Below are 19,524 nucleotides of genomic sequence, written 5' to 3' on the forward strand. Positions count from 1 at the left end.
CACTCCAACACTGGACAAAGCTACCGCCATCTAGAATTGGCAGGCATAGGAAATATACTGAGGCAAAGCAGTCCCTACTTTGTCTCAGTATATCTCGACTGGGTTGGATTGTCAGTGAAATTCAAACACAGTCCATGTGAGTATTTCATAAAGACTATCTTTATGAAATACTAATTTTTCAGGGGAGGGCGACAGTGCTTCTTTAATTGGAATGTGGGAATGTAGTCTACAGACATTAGCCATGACAAAAAAAGGATCACAGTACTAGACAATAACTCAGTATATCTTGGTGTCCATTGGCTGCTTCAAAAGTCACACTTTTGCTAAGCAAGGCACATTTTTAACAAGTATAAATGATCGCATTCTTTCACTTGTGGTTATGGAACGGTGGATGTGGCCATGAAGGTGCAATCCTGAATAATTTCTTTCTTTCAAAAGTTTGTTTTTGTTTTTTAAATGTAGAGCTTGAAACACTGCCTGGTATTTACTTCTTCACAACTAAACTTAATTTCTTTCAGAAATACTGTCTTCTTGGCGTAAGACAGAGAGGTCACCTTTGTAAACCAGTCCTATGTATCCTGTACAGGATTCTCCACCAAATAAATACTATTTGCCAGTGGCATCGGAAATGGTCCAATTCGATTTCTTCATGTAAAATTAGGCAGCAGATAAAACCAGGTTAATTCATGCCAGTGGTCTGGGATTTGGCCATGTCTGTACATACAAAATATGTCCTGAGTTCTCCCTTTCCTTTGACATTGATAAGTCCTCTGCATTCACAGGCATACCCCAAGCCTTCTAAGATGCGGCATGTTTCTTCTGTTGTCTGCAAAAAAAAAAAAGTTTTGATTAATCATGGTCTGAATACACACAAGTTAAATAACTTTTTTCCTCAGTAAGAAGGAACCTATTAACAAGAGATATGCAAATGAGTGCTGCAGTGACATTGTTATTGGAGGACTCAAGACAAGGTGCTACAGCAAGTAAAGAAGCACCAGTGCTATCTTAACAACATTATGGGCCCCCGGGCAAAGCAGTGCATTGGGGCCCTGCCTATACACAACTCACAGGAATAAAATGTTTAATTAAAATTACGGTAAGCTTATATTTATTAATATCCCCAACAAATGCAATACATACATACAGACTGCTAAATACACGCACACAGACAAACTGCTAATTACACACTGTGACAATCCACTTCGCCACTGGTTTTTGGAGGGGCCTGTTTTCCAGCCTCCTACCCCGGAACCATGGGCCCTGTGTTAACCCATGTTCAAAAGTAATGTTTCTGCCCCTTGGACTTTTAACTGGAACAGATTCAAACATTAAATTGTCCAGCTGTGTTTTGTGGTCGAGTGTATGGAACTGTTTTGGGCATGAGACCATGTGAACGGTGGGGCAAAAATAAGACCTCCAGGAAATTCCTGAACCGATCTGGGTGATTTTTGGATATGTTGTTCACCCAGATCTGGGCTATCGTGGGGATATGTTGTATTTTGGGGGTTTGTAAAAATGTATGTTTTTTTCTGTTTAGAGTTAATTAAGTTAGCCCATTGTCTTTGTTAATTGTATCACAGGCAGAGGGAAGGGAGTATCGGACATTGTTGTATTGTTCTGATTGGTTTGTGTGCTTTGTGTCATCAGGTCCAGGGGCTGTGCCTCTGGCCTGAGGAATTGTGTATATAAGCAAACCTGTACCAATAAAGCCTCCGACTTTTTCTACCCTTCATGAAGTTTCAGGTCATGTTTGGGGGTTGGAGAACGACCTACACTCTGGGGATTGCTATAATCACTATACTCCCCAGAGTATAATCACTAAGCCTCTTGTAAGAGCTTGTTCCTGTTTCTGCTCTCTGGATTAAGAGAGGTCTACGTACTGGAAGCTGGATCCTGGTCTTGGTCCAGAGTGGGGGGGATGACGGCGAGACCCCAACCAAGCTGCAGCGGTTGTGGTGTCTAGTGGAGTGCTTCGTGCCTCGGAAAGTACTAGGAGCATCCGTCAACGGAGGTACCCAGTCGGGGTGCCAGGCGATCCGTTACACATGCAGTCCGCTGGATACACACACATACTGTATTGAGGAGTGCTGTGTGTGTATGTTGCAGAGTTTGAGGAGTGGAGGTAGCAAATGTATTTTTTTTAAAAAATAATTTTATACATTAATAAAGTCTTCAACCCCCCTCACTCCCCTATCTTTGGTGAAGGAGGGGGGACACACTGACAACCCTGGTGGTCCAGTGGTGGCAAGTTCTATGTAGCCTGCAGCTTGTCTGGCTATAGGCTCCCCTGTCCTCCTGCGTGCAGAATGCTGTGTGGAGCATTGCCATGGTAACACGCGGCAACGCTCCATGGAGCCTGCTCGTGGGAGGAGCGATCTGCTTCCCAGATCCCTCCCCCTGCCTCCGGGTCCTCCCACCCTCTTTCCCCGATCCAAGGGCTTCTGGCCGGTGAGGGAGATATCTGATCTCCTCATCGGCCCAAAAGGGCCCACGGCCATAAAACAGGGCCGGCAAAGAATCTCCCCTGTTGGCCGGGCCCGTTGGGCAGTACAGTGGGGCCTCCGTTCAACTGCCCAGTGTGCCCATGGGGAAAGATTGCCCTAATTCACCCATGAGTAAGGAGCTATGACTGGTCCATGCTTTATGGATATAGTAATGAACTCAAGGCACACCAAGGTTTGCACATAAAAGTTTATTCATTCAGTGAAGAAATACATCAAGTAACTTTGCCAGAAAAAAAGTGCATAGAGTAGTGCATACCAAATCAATAGTACCACACTAGTAATAAACTGCTAATTACATACACCCATAAAAAAGGTATACTGACCAAGGAGAAAGCAGGAGAAAGGAAAACCCAGACGTTTCAGCTCTTAGGCCTTCCTTTGGGGGAGAAGTGTATGTAATTAGCACTTTATTACTATTGTGGTACTGGTACTATTGATTTGGTATGCACTTTTTTCTGTCAAAGTTACTTGATGTATTTCTTCAATGCATGAATAAACGTTTTTTTTTTATGTGCAAACCTTGGTGTGCCTTGGGTTCATTACTAGATCTGTTGTATATGCATATCCGGTATGGGAACAGATTTTTTCCTTAAAGAGCACCCAGTATTTTTGTTGTATCACATTATTTCTCGCCCACTTTCAGTTGAGCTTTTCTTATAATTATATATTCGAATATGGTCCATGGTTTATGCCTAAATAAAATTTTACGGTATAAATATCTTTCAATGTAATCTTACAGCAATTTCTCTCAAATGGTTTTTGTAAACATTCTCACAGGAATTATTAAATCTTGGGAGGCAGTCAGTCTTGGTATACTAATCATCTCTTTATTAAAATATTTGTGCTTGAGGCTGCTGATGATGATGATTCCTATTTCTAATTGCTAATTGAAATGTTATATACTGTTGTTATTATGGGATACTCCTCACCCATAAAGCACTACAGCTGAAGAACGTTATGGGTGTGTCGTGGTCCTTTAAGCATCCTTTTCTCTTGGATTGTAAACTTCTAAGCTCCTAATCAAGTGATATGTTTAAACTATTTTCTTATTAACTCCATTAGGACTTTCCATGCCTCCCTACACAGATTGGGCTTTAAGTACTTTGGGACGACAAACGCCCTGCAGCTTTGGTATGAGCCGGGTTAAATCCCTGCTCACACCAGGAAGCTCCAGGTACCAATTAATACTTAGGGCTCTACTCTGTCAACCAGAGCCATTGTTAATGGCCCTAGACTTTTTGATGACCTGCTTGCCGTGCTGAAAGTCAGTTCTGCAAGCAACTGTTTAAATAGGCATTAAAATGCCTATAAAGAGAGTATGGTTAAACGCCTGCTTGCACCAGGAGACCCAGGTATGGAATGGATACACGGGGTTCCACTCTGTCTGCTGGGGAACCATTTTTAGAGGCCCCAAACTGACTAATGAGCTCTAAGACGTGCTGGAAGTCTGGTTCTGTGCTGCAGACTGCTTAAAAGAGATAAGCCCCCCACCACCAGGATCTAAAGCAGTCTCTTTTATTATTTTAAATTAAATATTTAACATTTATTCCATGTTATCTTATGTTAGGTATACAAATAGAATATAAAATTAAAGCCCTCACTGTCCTTTATGTGCACCATACATATATATTGTTGTGTTTTTTCCATTAAAATACAGTGAAAAAACTCTAGGATTTGTTTTGCTTCCGAAGTTGGAGAATTACCTCCACCCATAAGGGGTTAAACTACTCAATTTTATTACACTGTAATAGTATAGAAGAATGAAGTTGAAATGTGTTTATTCTGAACTCTGCAGGACCAATCGAAAAATTATTTAAAAGATACTTTGAATGAAGACTTACATCTAGTTCCTTTCCATTTGAAGCACATTATAGTACAGAAGAAAAACACTTATCGTTCCTGTATGTTTTCTTGTAATTGTCCTATTTATAGTTAAATCCCCCCTCTCATAATATTGTAAAGCGCTGCGGAATCTGTTGGCGCTATATAAATGGCGATAATAATAAGAGGATGTAATGGTACCATTGCCACACAAGTAGCAGGTCCTTTGTCTGAATATGATCAAATAAACTATCAGGTTAGGGCCACTACACGCTAGAATGGTTTGACATTACAGAGAGCAAAAACGGTGTACAAGTCTTTCACTACTGGAGATATGGGTCTGACAAGAGAGAACAACCAACTTAAATGTTATTTAAAAAAGCACCACCACCCAGTTCCAGCAGGAATGGAATACATATTTTGGTTGTCAAGTTACCTGAATCTTTCCAAGCTCCCCGGTGGTTTCCATGCGGCTAGCAACATTCACTGTATTTCCCCATATATCATATTGAGGCTTCTTTGCTCCAATTACTCCAGCTATGACTGGTCCATGGTTTATGCCTAAACAATATTTGGAGGTATAAATATCTTCCAGTGTAATATTACAGCAGTTTCTCAATTAAACATTGTCAGAGTTAATACATGCAAATAGAGAACAGACTGGCACAATGATGCTAAGAAAATAAACACCTCCTCTCCAAGACCACGCTCCTAAGAATACATAAATATTATGCAATAATAGATATAAATATAATAGCATGCATACAGTCATGTGGAAAATCCTAGTAAACACACATTGCCCAAAAGAAGCAGCTGTTGCTGCTTCGGAGAACAAATGTCCTTGATGTATTCTTATATCACTGCTTAGTTGAAATGCCTAAAAAGCGCAAAACAGAAACAAAGAGGGCTTCTATGGTGAAGTAAGTTTATTTGGCGTTAAAAGCAAAATACAAATGTAATACATAGAGAGTAAATAATAAAGTAAAAATAAAAGCTTGGGGAAATATAAAAATACAAACTACAAATAATGGGTTAAGTGCAAGAAAATCCCCTCTGGTCCAATACCTCCCTCCCCATGTAGTATATTCACAAGATAATGTGAGTCAAGCACGGAGATCCTGTGTACTGCAAAGATAAACACTGAATGCTTGCGGTCTCGTGCGGATCCTAGATGGCAAAAAAAGGATCACCGGGGAAGTGATGTTTAAAAGTAAGTTCCGGTGGGGCGTGGCTTGGAGGTCGGAGAAGATGGCAGCCTAATCCGTGAGCTCCCCGCAGGCTCAGCAAAACACCTCACCGACGGCACAGCCTAAAGCTTAAAATGGGGAAAACTCACCGCACATCATGTGCCCAGCGGCCACCCCGAAAGGCAACCCAAACCCCTCCGTGAAGCACTTTCTGGTGCCACAGGCGGACCTGGATCAAAAGGCCTCGAGTGACTCCACGGCCTCAGGCCTTTCCCGCCCGCGATCACCGCAGGGGGAACTGACACATGAGATCTCCCCCACATTCACACCAGAGCTGATCTCACTGCTACAGCAACTACCCGCAAAGGCAGACCTGAAAACGGCGAACGCCGAACTCCGCAATTCCATAACCTCTGAACTACATGCACTGCGTGAAGAGATCCAAGGCCTCAGCCAGAAAGTGGCCCAGCTAGAAGCAGACAGCGACCACATGGCTGCAGCTCAGACGGCGAACACAGACAGACTGCAAACACACAACAAGGTACTGCAGCAAATTGCATTACACATAGAGGATTTAGACAACAGGGGAAGGAGACAAAATATACGCTTAAGAGGGGTGCCTGAGGAGCTGGACAAGAGAACACCAATACAGGGAGTGCAGAATTATTAGGCAAGTTGTATTTTTGAGGATTAATTTTATTATTGAACAACAACCATGTTCTCAATGAACCCAAAAAACTCATTAATATCAAAGCTGAATATTTTTGGAAGTAGTTTTTAGTTTGTTTTTAGTTTTAGCTATTTTAGGGGGATATGTGTGTGTTTAGGTGACTACAGGGAGTGCAGAATTATTAGGCAAATGAGTATTTTGACCACATCATCCTCTTTATGCATGTTGTCTTACTCCAAGCTGTATAGGCTCGAAAGCCTACTACCAATTAAGCATATTAGGTGATGTGCATCTCTGTAATGAGAAGGGGTGTGGTCTAATGACATCAACACCCTATATCAGGTGTGCATAATTATTAGGCAACTTCCTTTCCTTTGGCAAAATGGGTCAAAAGAAGGACTTGACAGGCTCAGAAAAGTCAAAAATAGTGAAATATCTTGCAGAGGGATGCAGCACTCTTAAAATTGCAAAGCTTCTGAAGCGTGATCATCGAACAATCAAGCGTTTCATTCAAAATAGTCAACAGGGTCGCAAGAAGCGTGTGGAAAAACCAAGGCGCAAAATAACTGCCCATGAACTGAGAAAAGTCAAGCGTGCAGCTGCCAAGATGCCACTTGCCACCAGTTTGGCCATATTTCAGAGCTGCAACATCACTGGAGTGCCCAAAAGCACAAGGTGTGCAATACTCGGAGACATGGCCAAGGTAAGAGAGGCTGAAAGACGACCACCACTGAACAAGACACACAAGCTGAAACGTCAAGACTGGGCCAAGAAATATCTCAAGACTGATTTTTCTAAGGTTTTATGGACTGATGAAATGAGAGTGAGTCTTGATGGGCCAGATGGATGGGCCTGTGGCTGGATTGGTAAAGGGCAGAGAGCTCCAGTCCGACTCAGACGCCAGCAAGGTGGAGGTGGAGTACTGGTTTGGGCTGGTATCATCAAAGATGAGCTTGTGGGGCCTTTTCGGGTTGAGGATGGAGTCAAGCTCAACTCCCAGTCCTACTGCCAGTTTCTGGAAGACACCTTCTTCAAGCAGTGGTACAGGAAGAAGTCTGCATCCTTCAAGAAAAACATGATTTTCATGCAGGACAATGCTCCATCACACGCGTCCAAGTACTCCACAGCGTGGCTGGCAAGAAAGGGTATAAAAGAAGAAAATCTAATGACATGGCCTCCTTGTTCACCTGATCTGAACCCCATTGAGAACCTGTGGTCCATCATCAAATGTGAGATTTACAAGGAGGGAAAACAGTACACCTCTCTGAACAGTGTCTGGGAGGCTGTGGTTGCTTCTGCACGCAATGTTGATGGTGAACAGATCAAAACACTGACAGAATCCATGGATGGCAGGCTTTTGAGTGTCCTTGCAAAGAAAGGTGGCTATATTGGTCACTGATTTGTTTTTGTTTTGTTTTTGAATGTCAGAAATGTATATTTGTGAATGTTGAGATGTTTTTGAGGATTAATTTTATTATTGAACAACAACCATGTTCTCAATGAACCCAAAAAACTCATTAATATCAAAGCTGAATATTTTTGGAAGTAGTTTTTAGTTTGTTTTTAGTTTTAGCTATTTTAGGGGGATATCTCTCCATATCTCAATGCCAAAGATTTGCTCTGAATAAGCCTAGTAGTGAGATCTGCTTGTTTACTAATCTACCATGGAAGAAATCCTTACTTTCATCTGTCCAGAAGAGAGTAATTTATTTGTTACAAGTATCACTTTAGGATTTTTGATATGGGAGGTTAAGAGAGTTAAAAAAAAAAAATGTGAAAAAAAAGGCTTTAGTAAACTGATTACTGGAAGGGGGTTGGGAAACAGATAAAAGTTGTAGAAATCTTATCGTGAAATATACAACATAAAGAATAGGGAAGGTTAATTATTAGAAGTAAGCAGTAAGCCTAGCTTTGGGTTCAAAAACAAAGGGAACACAAACAGTGTGACTTCAAAAAGTCTATAAAAACTTTGGGTTCTCCCTATCACAGAAAATAAATAAATATTTGACTACTTACCAACACGCAGTCGAAAGTTATTAAAGGAATGTCTGTTTATGCCATCAAGTTTCAACATTAAGGCCATGGCATATTCTACAATTATTCCTATCTGAGCATTTTGCCTTTCCTGGTCCTACAAGGGGAAAAAAAGTAAAAGTAAGGTGATTCATAAATCTGTAAAATCTAATATGTCTGTCCAACCGTAATTCACCTCTTTCATATTAAATGCACCCACACTTATTATATATCATTTTATTCAGGGGAAACAGGGCTTTCGTTTAACATCAAATATTTAGCTATGAAACATAATTTAATATGAAAAAAATAAAAAAATGGGAGAAGATAAGAATTTTTTTAATTGTTTTAGTTCTACGTGACATTCTAACTGTGAATGTCAAAATACTGTTTGCTTTTACTGCAATACAATACACATATTTGTATTCAGCGATGTCTCACGTATAAAACAGTACCCCCTATGTACAGGTTTTATGGTGTTTTGGGAAGTTACAGGGTCAAATATAGCGTTACATATTTCAGTTTTTTCACATTGAAATTCGCCAGATTGGTTACGTTGCCTTTGAGACCATATGGTAGCCCAGGAATAAGAATTAACCCCATGATGGCATACCATTTGCAAAAAGTAGACAACCCAAGGTATTGCAAATGGAGTATGTCCAGTCTTTTTTAGTAGCCACTTGGTCACAAACACTGGCCAAAGTTAGTGTTAATATTTGAAAATGCAAAAAACTAATATTAGTGTTTCAAAACAGTAAAACGTATCACAACAATTATATCGTCAGTGTAAGTGCCATTTGTGTGTGAAAAATGCAAAATATGTCACTGTCACTGACGATATCGTCGTTGTAATATATTTTACTGTTTTGAAACACTAATATTCGTGTTCAGCGAAGTCTTCCGAGTAAAACAGTACCCCCCATTTACAGGTTTTATGGTGTCTTGGAAAGTTACAGGGTTAAATATAGTGCTAGAAAATTTAATTCCCTGAACTTTCGGCCTGGGTTGTCAGGCAGGTCCTGCAAATTGTAATTAATAAAATTACCTAATTATGTAAAATTATTACATAAATATATACGTCGAATTATTGTGTGTATATATATATATATATATATATATATATATATGTGTGTGTATATATATGTATATATTTTTTTTTATTATTTTTATTTATATATAGGTATATATATAGTGATATATACGTATATACTTATGTATATAGATATATTATTTCGTTCTACATGTATTTTGATATCAATATATATATTAATTTTAAAATCCAGTTAGAACGAAATTACGCATGTTTATATATTTTTTATCTATTTTTTATTATTTTTTTAATTTTATTTTTTAACATATTTATATATTTATTTTTTATTATATATATATATATATATATATAATGAAAATTATATATATATATTTAATCAATATCATTGTACATGTATTTTGATATTAATATATATATATATATATATATAATTATGTATATATTAATATTAAAATACACGTAGACAGTGTATGTATATTTATGTGTATATGTGTATATGTGTATATGTGTATATATATATACTTAGATCATATATATAATAAATATATATATGATCTAAGTATATATAATCTTATTTTTACACTGTTTTAACTTATTTTATTTTATTTACAGGCAGCAGGGGGAGTACCTGTCATTACAGGCACTCCCCCTGCTGGCATTCCCCCTATGCCGTCCATGTGATCGCGGGGTCCTCGCAAGGACCTCACGATCACATGGCCCTGGGGGGCCGAAGAGGACAGAGGGGGACTCCCTGGGCTCCCAGGTAAGTCCCCCATACCGCGATCGCCGGCGTGGGATCGCCGGCGACCGGGTAAGTACAAAAGATTGCAGGATGTTCTATGCCGTCCTGTGGCGTTTAGAGCCACCAAAATAAGGACGGCATAGAACGTCCTGCGGTCTTAAGGGGTTAAACTAATAACACACAAAGAATGAAATGTTGCCATGTTTTTATTGAACACACCATGTAAACATTCACAGTGCAGGTGGAAAAAGTATGTGAACCCCTAGACTAATGAGATCTCCAAGAGCTAATTGGAGTGAGATGTCAGCCAACTGGAGTCCAATCAATGAGATGAGATTGGAGGTGTTGGTTACAGCTGCCCTGCCCTATAAAAAACACACACCAGTTCTGGGTTTCCTTTTCACAAGAAGCACTGCCTGATGTGAATGATGCCTCGCACAAAAGAGCTCTCAGAAGACCTACGATTAAGAATTGTTGACTTGCATAAAGCTGGAAAGGGTTATAAAAGTATCTCCAAAAGCCTTGCTGTTCATCAGTCCACGTTAAGACAAATTGTCTATACATGGAGAAAGTTCAGCACTGCTGCTACTCTCCCTAGGAGTGGCCGTCCTGTAAAGATGACTGCAAGAGCACAGCGCAGACTGCTCAATGAGGTGAAGAAGAATCCTAGAGTGTCACCTAAAGACTTACAAAAGTCACTGGCAAATGCTAACATCCCTGTTAGCGAATCTACAATACGTAAAACACTAAACAAGAATGGATTTCATGGGAGGATACCACAGAGGAAGCCACTGCTGTCCAAACAAAACATTGCTGCACGTTTAAAGTTTGCACAAGAGCACCTGGATATTCCACAGTAGTACTGGCAAAATATTCTGTGGACAGATGAAACCAAAGTTGAGTTGTTTGGAAGAAACATACAACACTATGTGTGGCGAAAAAGAGGCACAGCACAGCACACCAACATCAAAACCTCATCCCAACTGTGAAGTATGGTGGTGGGGGCATCATGGTTTGGGGCTGCTTTGCTGCGTCAGGGCCTGGACAGATTGCTATCATCGAAGGAAAAATGAATTCCCAAGTTTATCAAGACATTTTGCAGGAGAACTTAAGGTCATCTGTCTACCAGCTGAAGCTCAACAGAAGACGGGTGTTGCAACAGGAAAATGACCCAAAGCATAGAAGTAAATCAACAGCAGAATGGCTTAAAAAAAGAAAATACGCCTTCTGAAGTGGCCTAGTCAGAGTCCTGACCTCAACCCGATTGAGATGCTGTGGCATGACCTCAAGAAAGCGATTCACACCAGACATCCCAATAATATTGCTGAACTGAAACAGTTCTGTAAAGAGGAATGGTCAAGAATTACTCCTGACCATTGTGCACGTGTGATCTGCAACTACAGGAAACGTTTGGTTCACATACTTTTTCCACCTGCACTGTGAATGTTTACATGGTGTGTTCAATAAAAACATGGCAACATTTCATTCTTTGTGTGTTATTAGTTTAAGCAGACTGTGATTGTCTATTGTTGTGACTTAGATGATGATCAGATCACATTTTATGACCAATTTGGGCAGAAATCCATATCATTCCAAAGGGTTCACATACTTTTTCTTGCAACTGTATATCAATATATGGGGTTAACTGATAGAATGATAGTAAAAGTGGTTTTAGCTCCCTGCTAGTAACATGAATATTTGCAATAAACATAATAGATCATACCAGCCCTGAAAGAGGGATACGAAATTAAACAAGTACCTGATTATTTTCTTGTTCTGGGGTCGCGGTGAGGCCAGCTGCTGCCATGTAAGTGCTTCCTATGGTCTTAATCTTCTCAACGCCGCTAAATTTGGGTTTCATTAATAGCTGTTACAAAGAAGATTGATAAAATGAGTCCTTATATGAAATGATGTGCGGTGAAACATGGTATATCTAGGGCAGCGCAAGAGATACCTCGTCAAAATCGGCTATTATCTCATTCAGGAGTCGCAGACACTCAAGGCCTTCCTTGTTGACATCACATTCTGTGTAAAAAACTTTAAACTCCGGCACTGAGGCAAACATGACACAGACACAGTTATATGACTGATGGTATAAGTCCTGGCAAAAAGATGAGACATACAATTATGAAAAATTGGTCATGTTTGTAATAAGCTGGTGGCGAATGACAACAGAAATAATAACTGATGAGAATAGATGTGAATGCCATGTCACTGGACACATTGACAAGTTATGAACGTGGCTTTTATTCTAGTAAGCCTGCCATCTATTGTCCGCAGTGTTATAATTTATATTCTAACCATATATTTAAACGATTAAACTTGGAAATTATATATTTAAAATATATCTGGAACATACCCCTTTTTTTTCTGAAATTGTTATGCAAAACTAATGTTAAAAGTACTCCTATCATGCCTAACACTAATCTGCTATAAACAAATACACTGCTCAAAAAAATAAAGGGAACACTAAAATAACACATCCTAGATCTGAATTAATAAAATATTCTTATGAAATGCTTTGTTCTTTATATAGTTGAATGTGCTGACAACAAACTCACACAAAAAAAAATTGAAATAAAATTTTTCAACCCATGGAGGTCCCACTCAAAATTAAAGTGGAAAAACACACTACAGGTTAATCCAACTTTGATGTAATGTCCTTAAAACAAGTCAAAATGAGGCTCAGTAGTGTGTGTGGCCTCCACATGCCTGTATGACCTCCCTACAACGCCTATGCATGCTCCTGATGAGGTGGTAGATGGTCTCCTGAGGGATCTCCTCCCAGACCTGGACTAAAGCATCTGCCAACTCCTGGACAGTCTGTAGTGCAACGTGACGTTGGTTGGATTCAGGTCTGGGGAATGGGTGGGCCAGTCCATATATCAATGCCTTCGTCTTGCAGGAACTGCTGACACACTCCAGCCACATGAGGTCTAGCATTGTCTTGCATTAGGAGTAACACAGTGCCAACCGCACCAGCATATGGTCTCACAAGGGGTCTGAGAATCTCATCTCGGTACCTAATGGCAGTCAGGCTACCTCTGGCGAGCACATGGAGGGCTGTGCGGCCCCCCAAAGAAATGCCACCCCACACCATTACTGACCCACTGCCAAACCGGTCATGCTGGAGGATGTTGCAGGCAGCAGAACGTTCTCCACGGCGTCTCCAGACTCTGTCACGTCTGTCACATGTGCTCAGTGTGAACCTGCTTTCATCTGTGAAGAGCACAGGGAGCCAGTGGCGAATTTGCCAATCTTGGTGTTCTCTGGCAAATGCCAAACGTCCTGCACGGTGTTGGGCTGTAAGCCCGAATACCACCCTCATGGAGTCTGTTTCTGACCGTTTGAGCAGACACATGCAAATTTGTGGTCTGCTGGAGGTCATTTTGCAGGGCTCTGGCAGTGCTCCTCCTGTTCCTCCTTTCACAAAGGCGGAGATAGCGGTCCTGCTGCGTGGTTGTTGCCCTCCTTCACGTCTCCTCATGTACTGGCCTGTCTCCTGGTAGCGCCTCCATGCTCTGGACACTACGCTGACAGACACAGCAAACCTTCTTGCCACAGCTCGCATTGATGTGCCATCCTGGATGAGCTGCACTACCTGAGCCACTTGTGTGGGTTGTAGACTCCGTTTAATGCTACCACTAGAGTGAAAGCACCGCCAGCATTCAAAAGTGACCCAGTGGCGGATCCAGAGCCTGATCTCGGGAGGGGCACTTGTAGATTATTTAAAAAAAATAATCCTAGCACAATAACCACTACAGCTCAGTGTAGTAGTTATGGTGCCAGTAGTGCCAGGATCCCACCCCAGAGTAAGTAGTCATACCGTTTAAGAACAGTTTGACAACTTACCTGGGGTCTGCTGGGATATAGGGCATAGGAGAAGTGGTGTGTGTTAGGGGTGAAGTGTGTGTGAAAGGTGCAGTGTGTGTGAGCGGTGAAGTGAGTGTGAGTGCGTAAGGGTGGCAGTGTGTGTGTTAGGGGGCAGTGTGTGTATGGGGGCACTGTATGTCTGTGTGGGGCAGTGTGTGTATGGGGGGCACTGTGTGTATGTGTTTGGGGCAATGTGTGTATGGGGGGGCAGCAGTGTGTGTAGGGCACTGTGTGTGTATAGGTGTGCAGTGTGTGCGGGGCAGTGTGTGTATGGGGACAGTGTAGTATGGGGACAGTGTTGTATGGGGACAGTGTTGTATGGGGACAGTGTTGTATGGGGACAGTGTTGTATGGGGACAGTGTTGTATGGGGACAGTGTTGTATGGGGACAGTGTTGTATGGGGACAGTGTTGTATGGGGACAGTGTTGTATGGGGACAGTGTTGTATGGGGACAGTGTTTGGGGGCAGTGTGTGTATGGGGGGCAGTGTGTGTATGGGGGGCAGTGTGTGTATGGGGGGCAGTGTTTGTATGGGGGGCAGTGTTTGTATGTGGGGGCAGTGTTTGTATGTGGGGGCAGTGTTTGTATGTGGGGGCAGTGTTTGTATGTGGGGGCAGTGTGTGTAGTGTTTGTATGTGGGGCAGTGTTTGTGGGTCAGTGTGTGTATGGGGTCAGTGTGTGTATGGGGACAGTGTTTATATGGGGACAGTGTTTATATGGGGACAGTGTTTATATGGGGACAGTGTTTATATGGGGACAGTGTTTATATGGGGACAGTGTGTACATGGGGACAGTGTGTACATGGGGACAGTGTGTACATGGGGACAGTGTTTATATGGGGACAGTGTTTATATGGGGACAGTGTGTACATGGGGACAGTGTGTACATGGGGACAGTGTGTACATGGGGACAGTGTGTACATGGGGACAGTGTGTATATGGGGACAGTGTGTGTATGGGGGCAGTGTTTGTGTGTACGGGGGCAGTGTTTGTGTGTACGGGGGCAGTGTTTGTGTGTACGGGGGCAGTGTTTGTGTGTACGGGGTCAGTGTTTGTGTGTATGGGGCAGTGTTTGTGTGTGTGGGGTCAGTGTGTGTAAGGGGTCAGTGTGTGTGTGGGGTCAGTGTGTGTATGGGGTCAGTGTGTGTGTGGGGTCAGTGTGTGTATGGGGTCAGTGTGTGTAGTGTGTGTGTGTATGGGGTCAGTGTGTGTAGTGTGTGTGTGTATGGGGTCAGTGTGTGTAGTGTGTGTGTGTATGGGGTCAGTGTGTGTAGTGTGTGTGTGTATGGGGTCAGTGTGTGTAGTGTGTGTGTGTATGGGGTCAGTGTGTGTAGTGTGTGTGTGTATGGGGTCAGTGTGTGTAGTGTGTGTATGGGGTCAGTGTGTGTATGGGGTCAGTGTGTGTATGGGGTCAGTGTGTGTAGTGTGTGTATGGGGTCAGTGTGTGTAGTGTGTGTATGGGGTCAGTGTGTGTAGTGTGTGTATGGGGTCAGTGTGTGTAGTGTGTGTATGGGGTCAGTGTGTGTAGTGTGTGTATGGGGTCAGTGTGTGTAGTGTGTGTATGGGGTCAGTGTGTGTAGTGTGTGTATGGGGTCAGTGTGTGTATGGGATCAGTGTGTGTAGTGTGTGTATGGGGTCAGTGTGTGTAGTGTGTGTATGGGGTCAGTGTGTGTATGGGGTCAGTGTGTGTATGGGGTCAGTGTGTGTAGTGTGTGTATGGGGTCAGTGTGTGTAGTGTGTGTATGGGGTCAGTGTGTGTAGTGTGTGTATGGGGTCAGTGTGTGTATGGGGTCAGTGTGTGTATGGGGTCAGTGTGTGTATGGGGTCAGTGTGTGTATGGGGTCAGTGTGTGTAGTGTGTGTATGGGGTCAGTGTGTGTAGTGTGTGTATGGGGTCAGTGTGTGTAGTGTGTGTATGGGGTCAGTGTGTGTAGTGTGTGTATGGGGTCAGTGTGTGTAGTGTGTGTATGGGGTCAGTGTGTGTAGTGTGTGTATGGGGTCAGTGTGTGTATGGGGTCAGTGTGTGTATGGGGTCAGTGTGTGTATGGGGTCAGTGTGTGTATGGGGTCAGTGTGTGTATGGGGTCAGTGTGTGTATGGGGTCAGTGTGTGTATGGGGTCAGTGTGTGTATGGGGTCAGTGTGTGTATGGGGTCAGTGTGTATGGGGTCAGTGTGTGTAGTGTGCGTATGGGGTCAGTGTGTGTATGGGGTCAGTGTGTGTATGGGGTCAGTGTGTGCAGTGTGTGTATGGGGTCAGTGTGTGTATGGGGTCAGTGTGTGTAGTGTGTGTATGGGGTCAGTGTGTGCAGTGTGTGTATGGGGTCAGTGTGTGCAGTGTGTGTATGGGGTCAGTGTGTGTAGTGTGTGTATGGGGTCAGTGTGTGTATGGGGGCAGTGTGTGTAGTGTGTGTATGGGGTCAGTGTGTGTATGGGGGCAGTGTGTGTATGGGGGGAAGGGGAGGAGGGAAGGGAGGCTTTTTCATAAAAAAAAAAAAAAAAAATGTATTTAATAAAATATATTTATGTCCCCCCTCCCTTCTTACCTTTATTGAGGAGGAGGGGGGATATTTATGGATCCCTGGTGGTCCCAGTGGGGAATCCCTGGTGGTCCAGTGGTTCCAGTGAACTCTAGCCCGCGCTCCATGGCTAGAGTTCACTCTCGCGAGATTTGGAGCGTTGCCGTGGTAACCGCGGCAACGCTCCAAATCTCGCGAGAGGAGGACCCGGAGGAGCTGCTGGTAACAGCTCCCGGGTCCTCTCTCCCTCCCCTGCCGGTCGGCTGTCAGTAATGTGCCTGCGGACCGGGGAGGGAGATCACTGATCTCCCTCCCCGGTCCGCAGGCACATTGCAGGGCTGGCGCTTGGGCAATGCCAGCCCTGCACTAGCCGGCAGGGGAGAATCTCGGGGGGGGGCAATTGCCCCGTTGCCGCCGCCAGGCCGGTGTTTGGTCCAGCCCCCGTCCAGCCTTCTTGACGATCTCAGCCAATCCACTGCTTTTCCTATAGGAATGCATTGGATTGGCTGAGATCATCAATTCTGATGAGGTCATGTCAAGGAGGCAGATCGGGGTGGGCCAGCGCTGACAGAACCACGTGGCGCTGAAAATAAGGTGGTTTTAACACTTCAAGGTCAGGAATACAAGTTAGTATTCCCGACCCTATAATGTTCCTTTAATGTACATGCATACAATATCTGGATCCAGCACTGTCTGTTTCTGTGCAATAATGGAGTCCACACACTCATCCCAGAGTCTAACCATCACAGAATGCTTTCTAAGTTCTTATGAAGATAATGAGCAACTTGCAAAATGTATCGATGGATAATGCAGCTCTTATTTGTGTGTAGCACTTAGGTATCTAAGTTGGAAAAATCCCTGAGTTCATCAAGCACAATCACTTGCAGACATACTTCTGTCTTCAAGTACTATGTGTTCTATACTAATCCCCATATAACTAGATGTAAAACATATTAGTCATGTAAGCCATCTGTTTAAGATGAGTGAGACTTTATTGTAAATTAAGGTGGGGCAGACTTGTGAAGTTCTGTTGCTGGAGATGAGCCATAAAGGAAGGCACAAATATTGGCAATCATTTATATAGAAAATGAAGGTAAAAAAAAATATATATATATATATATACACACACACACAAACACACTGTATATATAGAGAGAGAAACACACATAAACACACAGAAAAAAAAATACATTCCACATTAAATGTGAAAAGCTGCATTATATTTTATTTGGCCAATCTAGGATATTTACAATCATTTCTGTCTTTTTATCAGTTTGTGGCAGACTAAAATAAGAATATCTTGTATCTGTTGTTCTTTCTCTGATGTTTATTGTGCTGCTATAAGCCCATGGTATGGATCCCAATGCATTGCATGGTGTCTATGTACATTTTCCTTTAAAGGGACACTATAGTCACCAGAACAACAGCTTATTGAATTTGTTCTGGTGAGTAGAATCACTATCTTTAGGCTTTTTGCTGTAAACACTGTCTTTTCACTGGCCATTCCTCAGATGGCTGTTAGAGATCCTTCCTGGGTCATGGCTGCCTAAAATGCATCCAGACATTCAGTATCTCCTCCCTCTGCATGCAGACACTGAACTTTCCTCATAGAGATTCATTGATTCAATGCATCTCTATGAGGAGATGCTGATTGGCCAGGGCGGTGTTTGAATCATGCTGGCTCTGCCCCTGATCTGCCTCCTTGTCAGTCTCAGCCAATCCTATGGGGAAGCATTGTGATTGGATCAAGCTACCACTTCTGATGATGTCAGCAGACTGCTTGTTTTTCTGAAACAAACATCATGCAGAGTTACAGCTTCAGGATTGAATACAGTAAGATTTTGCTATATTTATGAAGGCATGAGGGGCCCAGGTGACTGAGAAAACCAGACTCTAAAAGAAATGGTGGAGCAAGAGAAGATTGGAAATCTAAATGAGGGATAGAGTCTAAAAGTAAAAAGGAACACAAAAGCAGAGGGAGTTTTAAAGCGAGAACGTGAAAGAACCAAATAAAGTAAAGGGAGGTCAAACACAAAAGGTGAGGACTATTAAAAACAAATAAGGTCAAGATTGTAATAAAAATAGAGGGTTGCAGGGTAAATGCTAGAAAGATGGTCTTTAGTTTGCACTAGTCTTCACAGTTTCTGATGCGGGCCCTGCTTTTGTCTATTATTATTCTAAATATAACCTTATGGCCAGGTGCAAGTTGTCTGACATCACCACACTGATGAAGTCACACTCATACAACTCTCTGGAATACATTTCACAGAACCAGACAGTGAATAATGACTCCAGGTGTATCTCTCTAAAAGTGTGGACAATGTGTAGACAGAGGGCAAACATATGTGAGATTTCACACAAACGCCATAATGAAAGAGAAACATTCTAAAAAAAAAAAAAAAAAAAAGAACAAATTACAGTAACTAATGCTTGTAACACAAGTTGGATTATAATGGTTATTTTGACAAATCTTAATGCAATCACACAAAATAACAACCTTTTTTCATTTCGTAAAAACACAACTCATTGAATAATTTGAACCTTTCGTATGATGTGATAGAAGGTAAAAAAAAAAAAAGTAAAGATACAGAAATGGAAATTTAGAGAGATGACATTCTTGAGGACAGAGAAGGACCCTACTGATCATGTTAACAATACTCTGCAGGTAAATTAAATTATAGATATTAGAGAGCTGGGGAAGCAACATCCTATTCAGATACCACACCTCATTCATCTTGTTGTCACCAATGAAATATGCAGCCACGTGGGCCGGGAGAACATTCTCTAGAAGAAGACGATTCAGATTTTCCATTGTTTCAATTTCCTCGTCTTCTTCCCTGAATTTCTTCTTCCACAAACAGTCCAACCTGGAGTAATAGTCTACCTGGAATCGGTGGAGAACATAAACCAGATTAGCCTATTATATGTCACTACATCTAATTAACTTATTTTATAGAATTATCCTTGATTACTGTAACACAGAATTTGAAATACAATATTTAAAGGATAAATATAGATAGATAGACAGACAGACAGATAAGCATATTATTTCTTTTATAGTTCTGCAATGTCCTTTCTTAAAAATGATGCCCAAAATTGCACTGAATATTAGAAATTATATTTGCATTACACAAACAATACCACATTCA

At 42.0% G+C, this 19,524-nt stretch overlaps 1 protein-coding gene across 1 annotated transcript in view; it reads right to left on the reverse strand.

Annotated features, from left to right (window-relative positions):
* Positions 1-438: 438 nt before the first annotated feature.
* The window catches only part of ADCY7 (adenylate cyclase 7), a 135,580-nt gene continuing 116,494 nt past the window's right edge, over positions 439-19,524 (reverse strand). The window contains exons 20-25 of the mRNA XM_063437271.1: positions 19,101-19,259; positions 11,943-12,089; positions 11,748-11,855; positions 8,199-8,313; positions 4,762-4,886; positions 439-826 (exon numbers count right to left, since the gene is read on the reverse strand). Coding sequence (XP_063293341.1) covers positions 680-826; positions 4,762-4,886; positions 8,199-8,313; positions 11,748-11,855; positions 11,943-12,089; positions 19,101-19,259 — 801 coding nt within the window. The 3' untranslated portion in view covers positions 439-679. The remainder of the gene's footprint in view (positions 827-4,761; positions 4,887-8,198; positions 8,314-11,747; positions 11,856-11,942; positions 12,090-19,100; positions 19,260-19,524) is intronic.

Source organism: Pelobates fuscus, chromosome 12 (genome assembly GCF_036172605.1).
Source record: "Pelobates fuscus isolate aPelFus1 chromosome 12, aPelFus1.pri, whole genome shotgun sequence".
Lineage (NCBI taxonomy): Eukaryota > Metazoa > Chordata > Amphibia > Anura > Pelobatidae > Pelobates > Pelobates fuscus.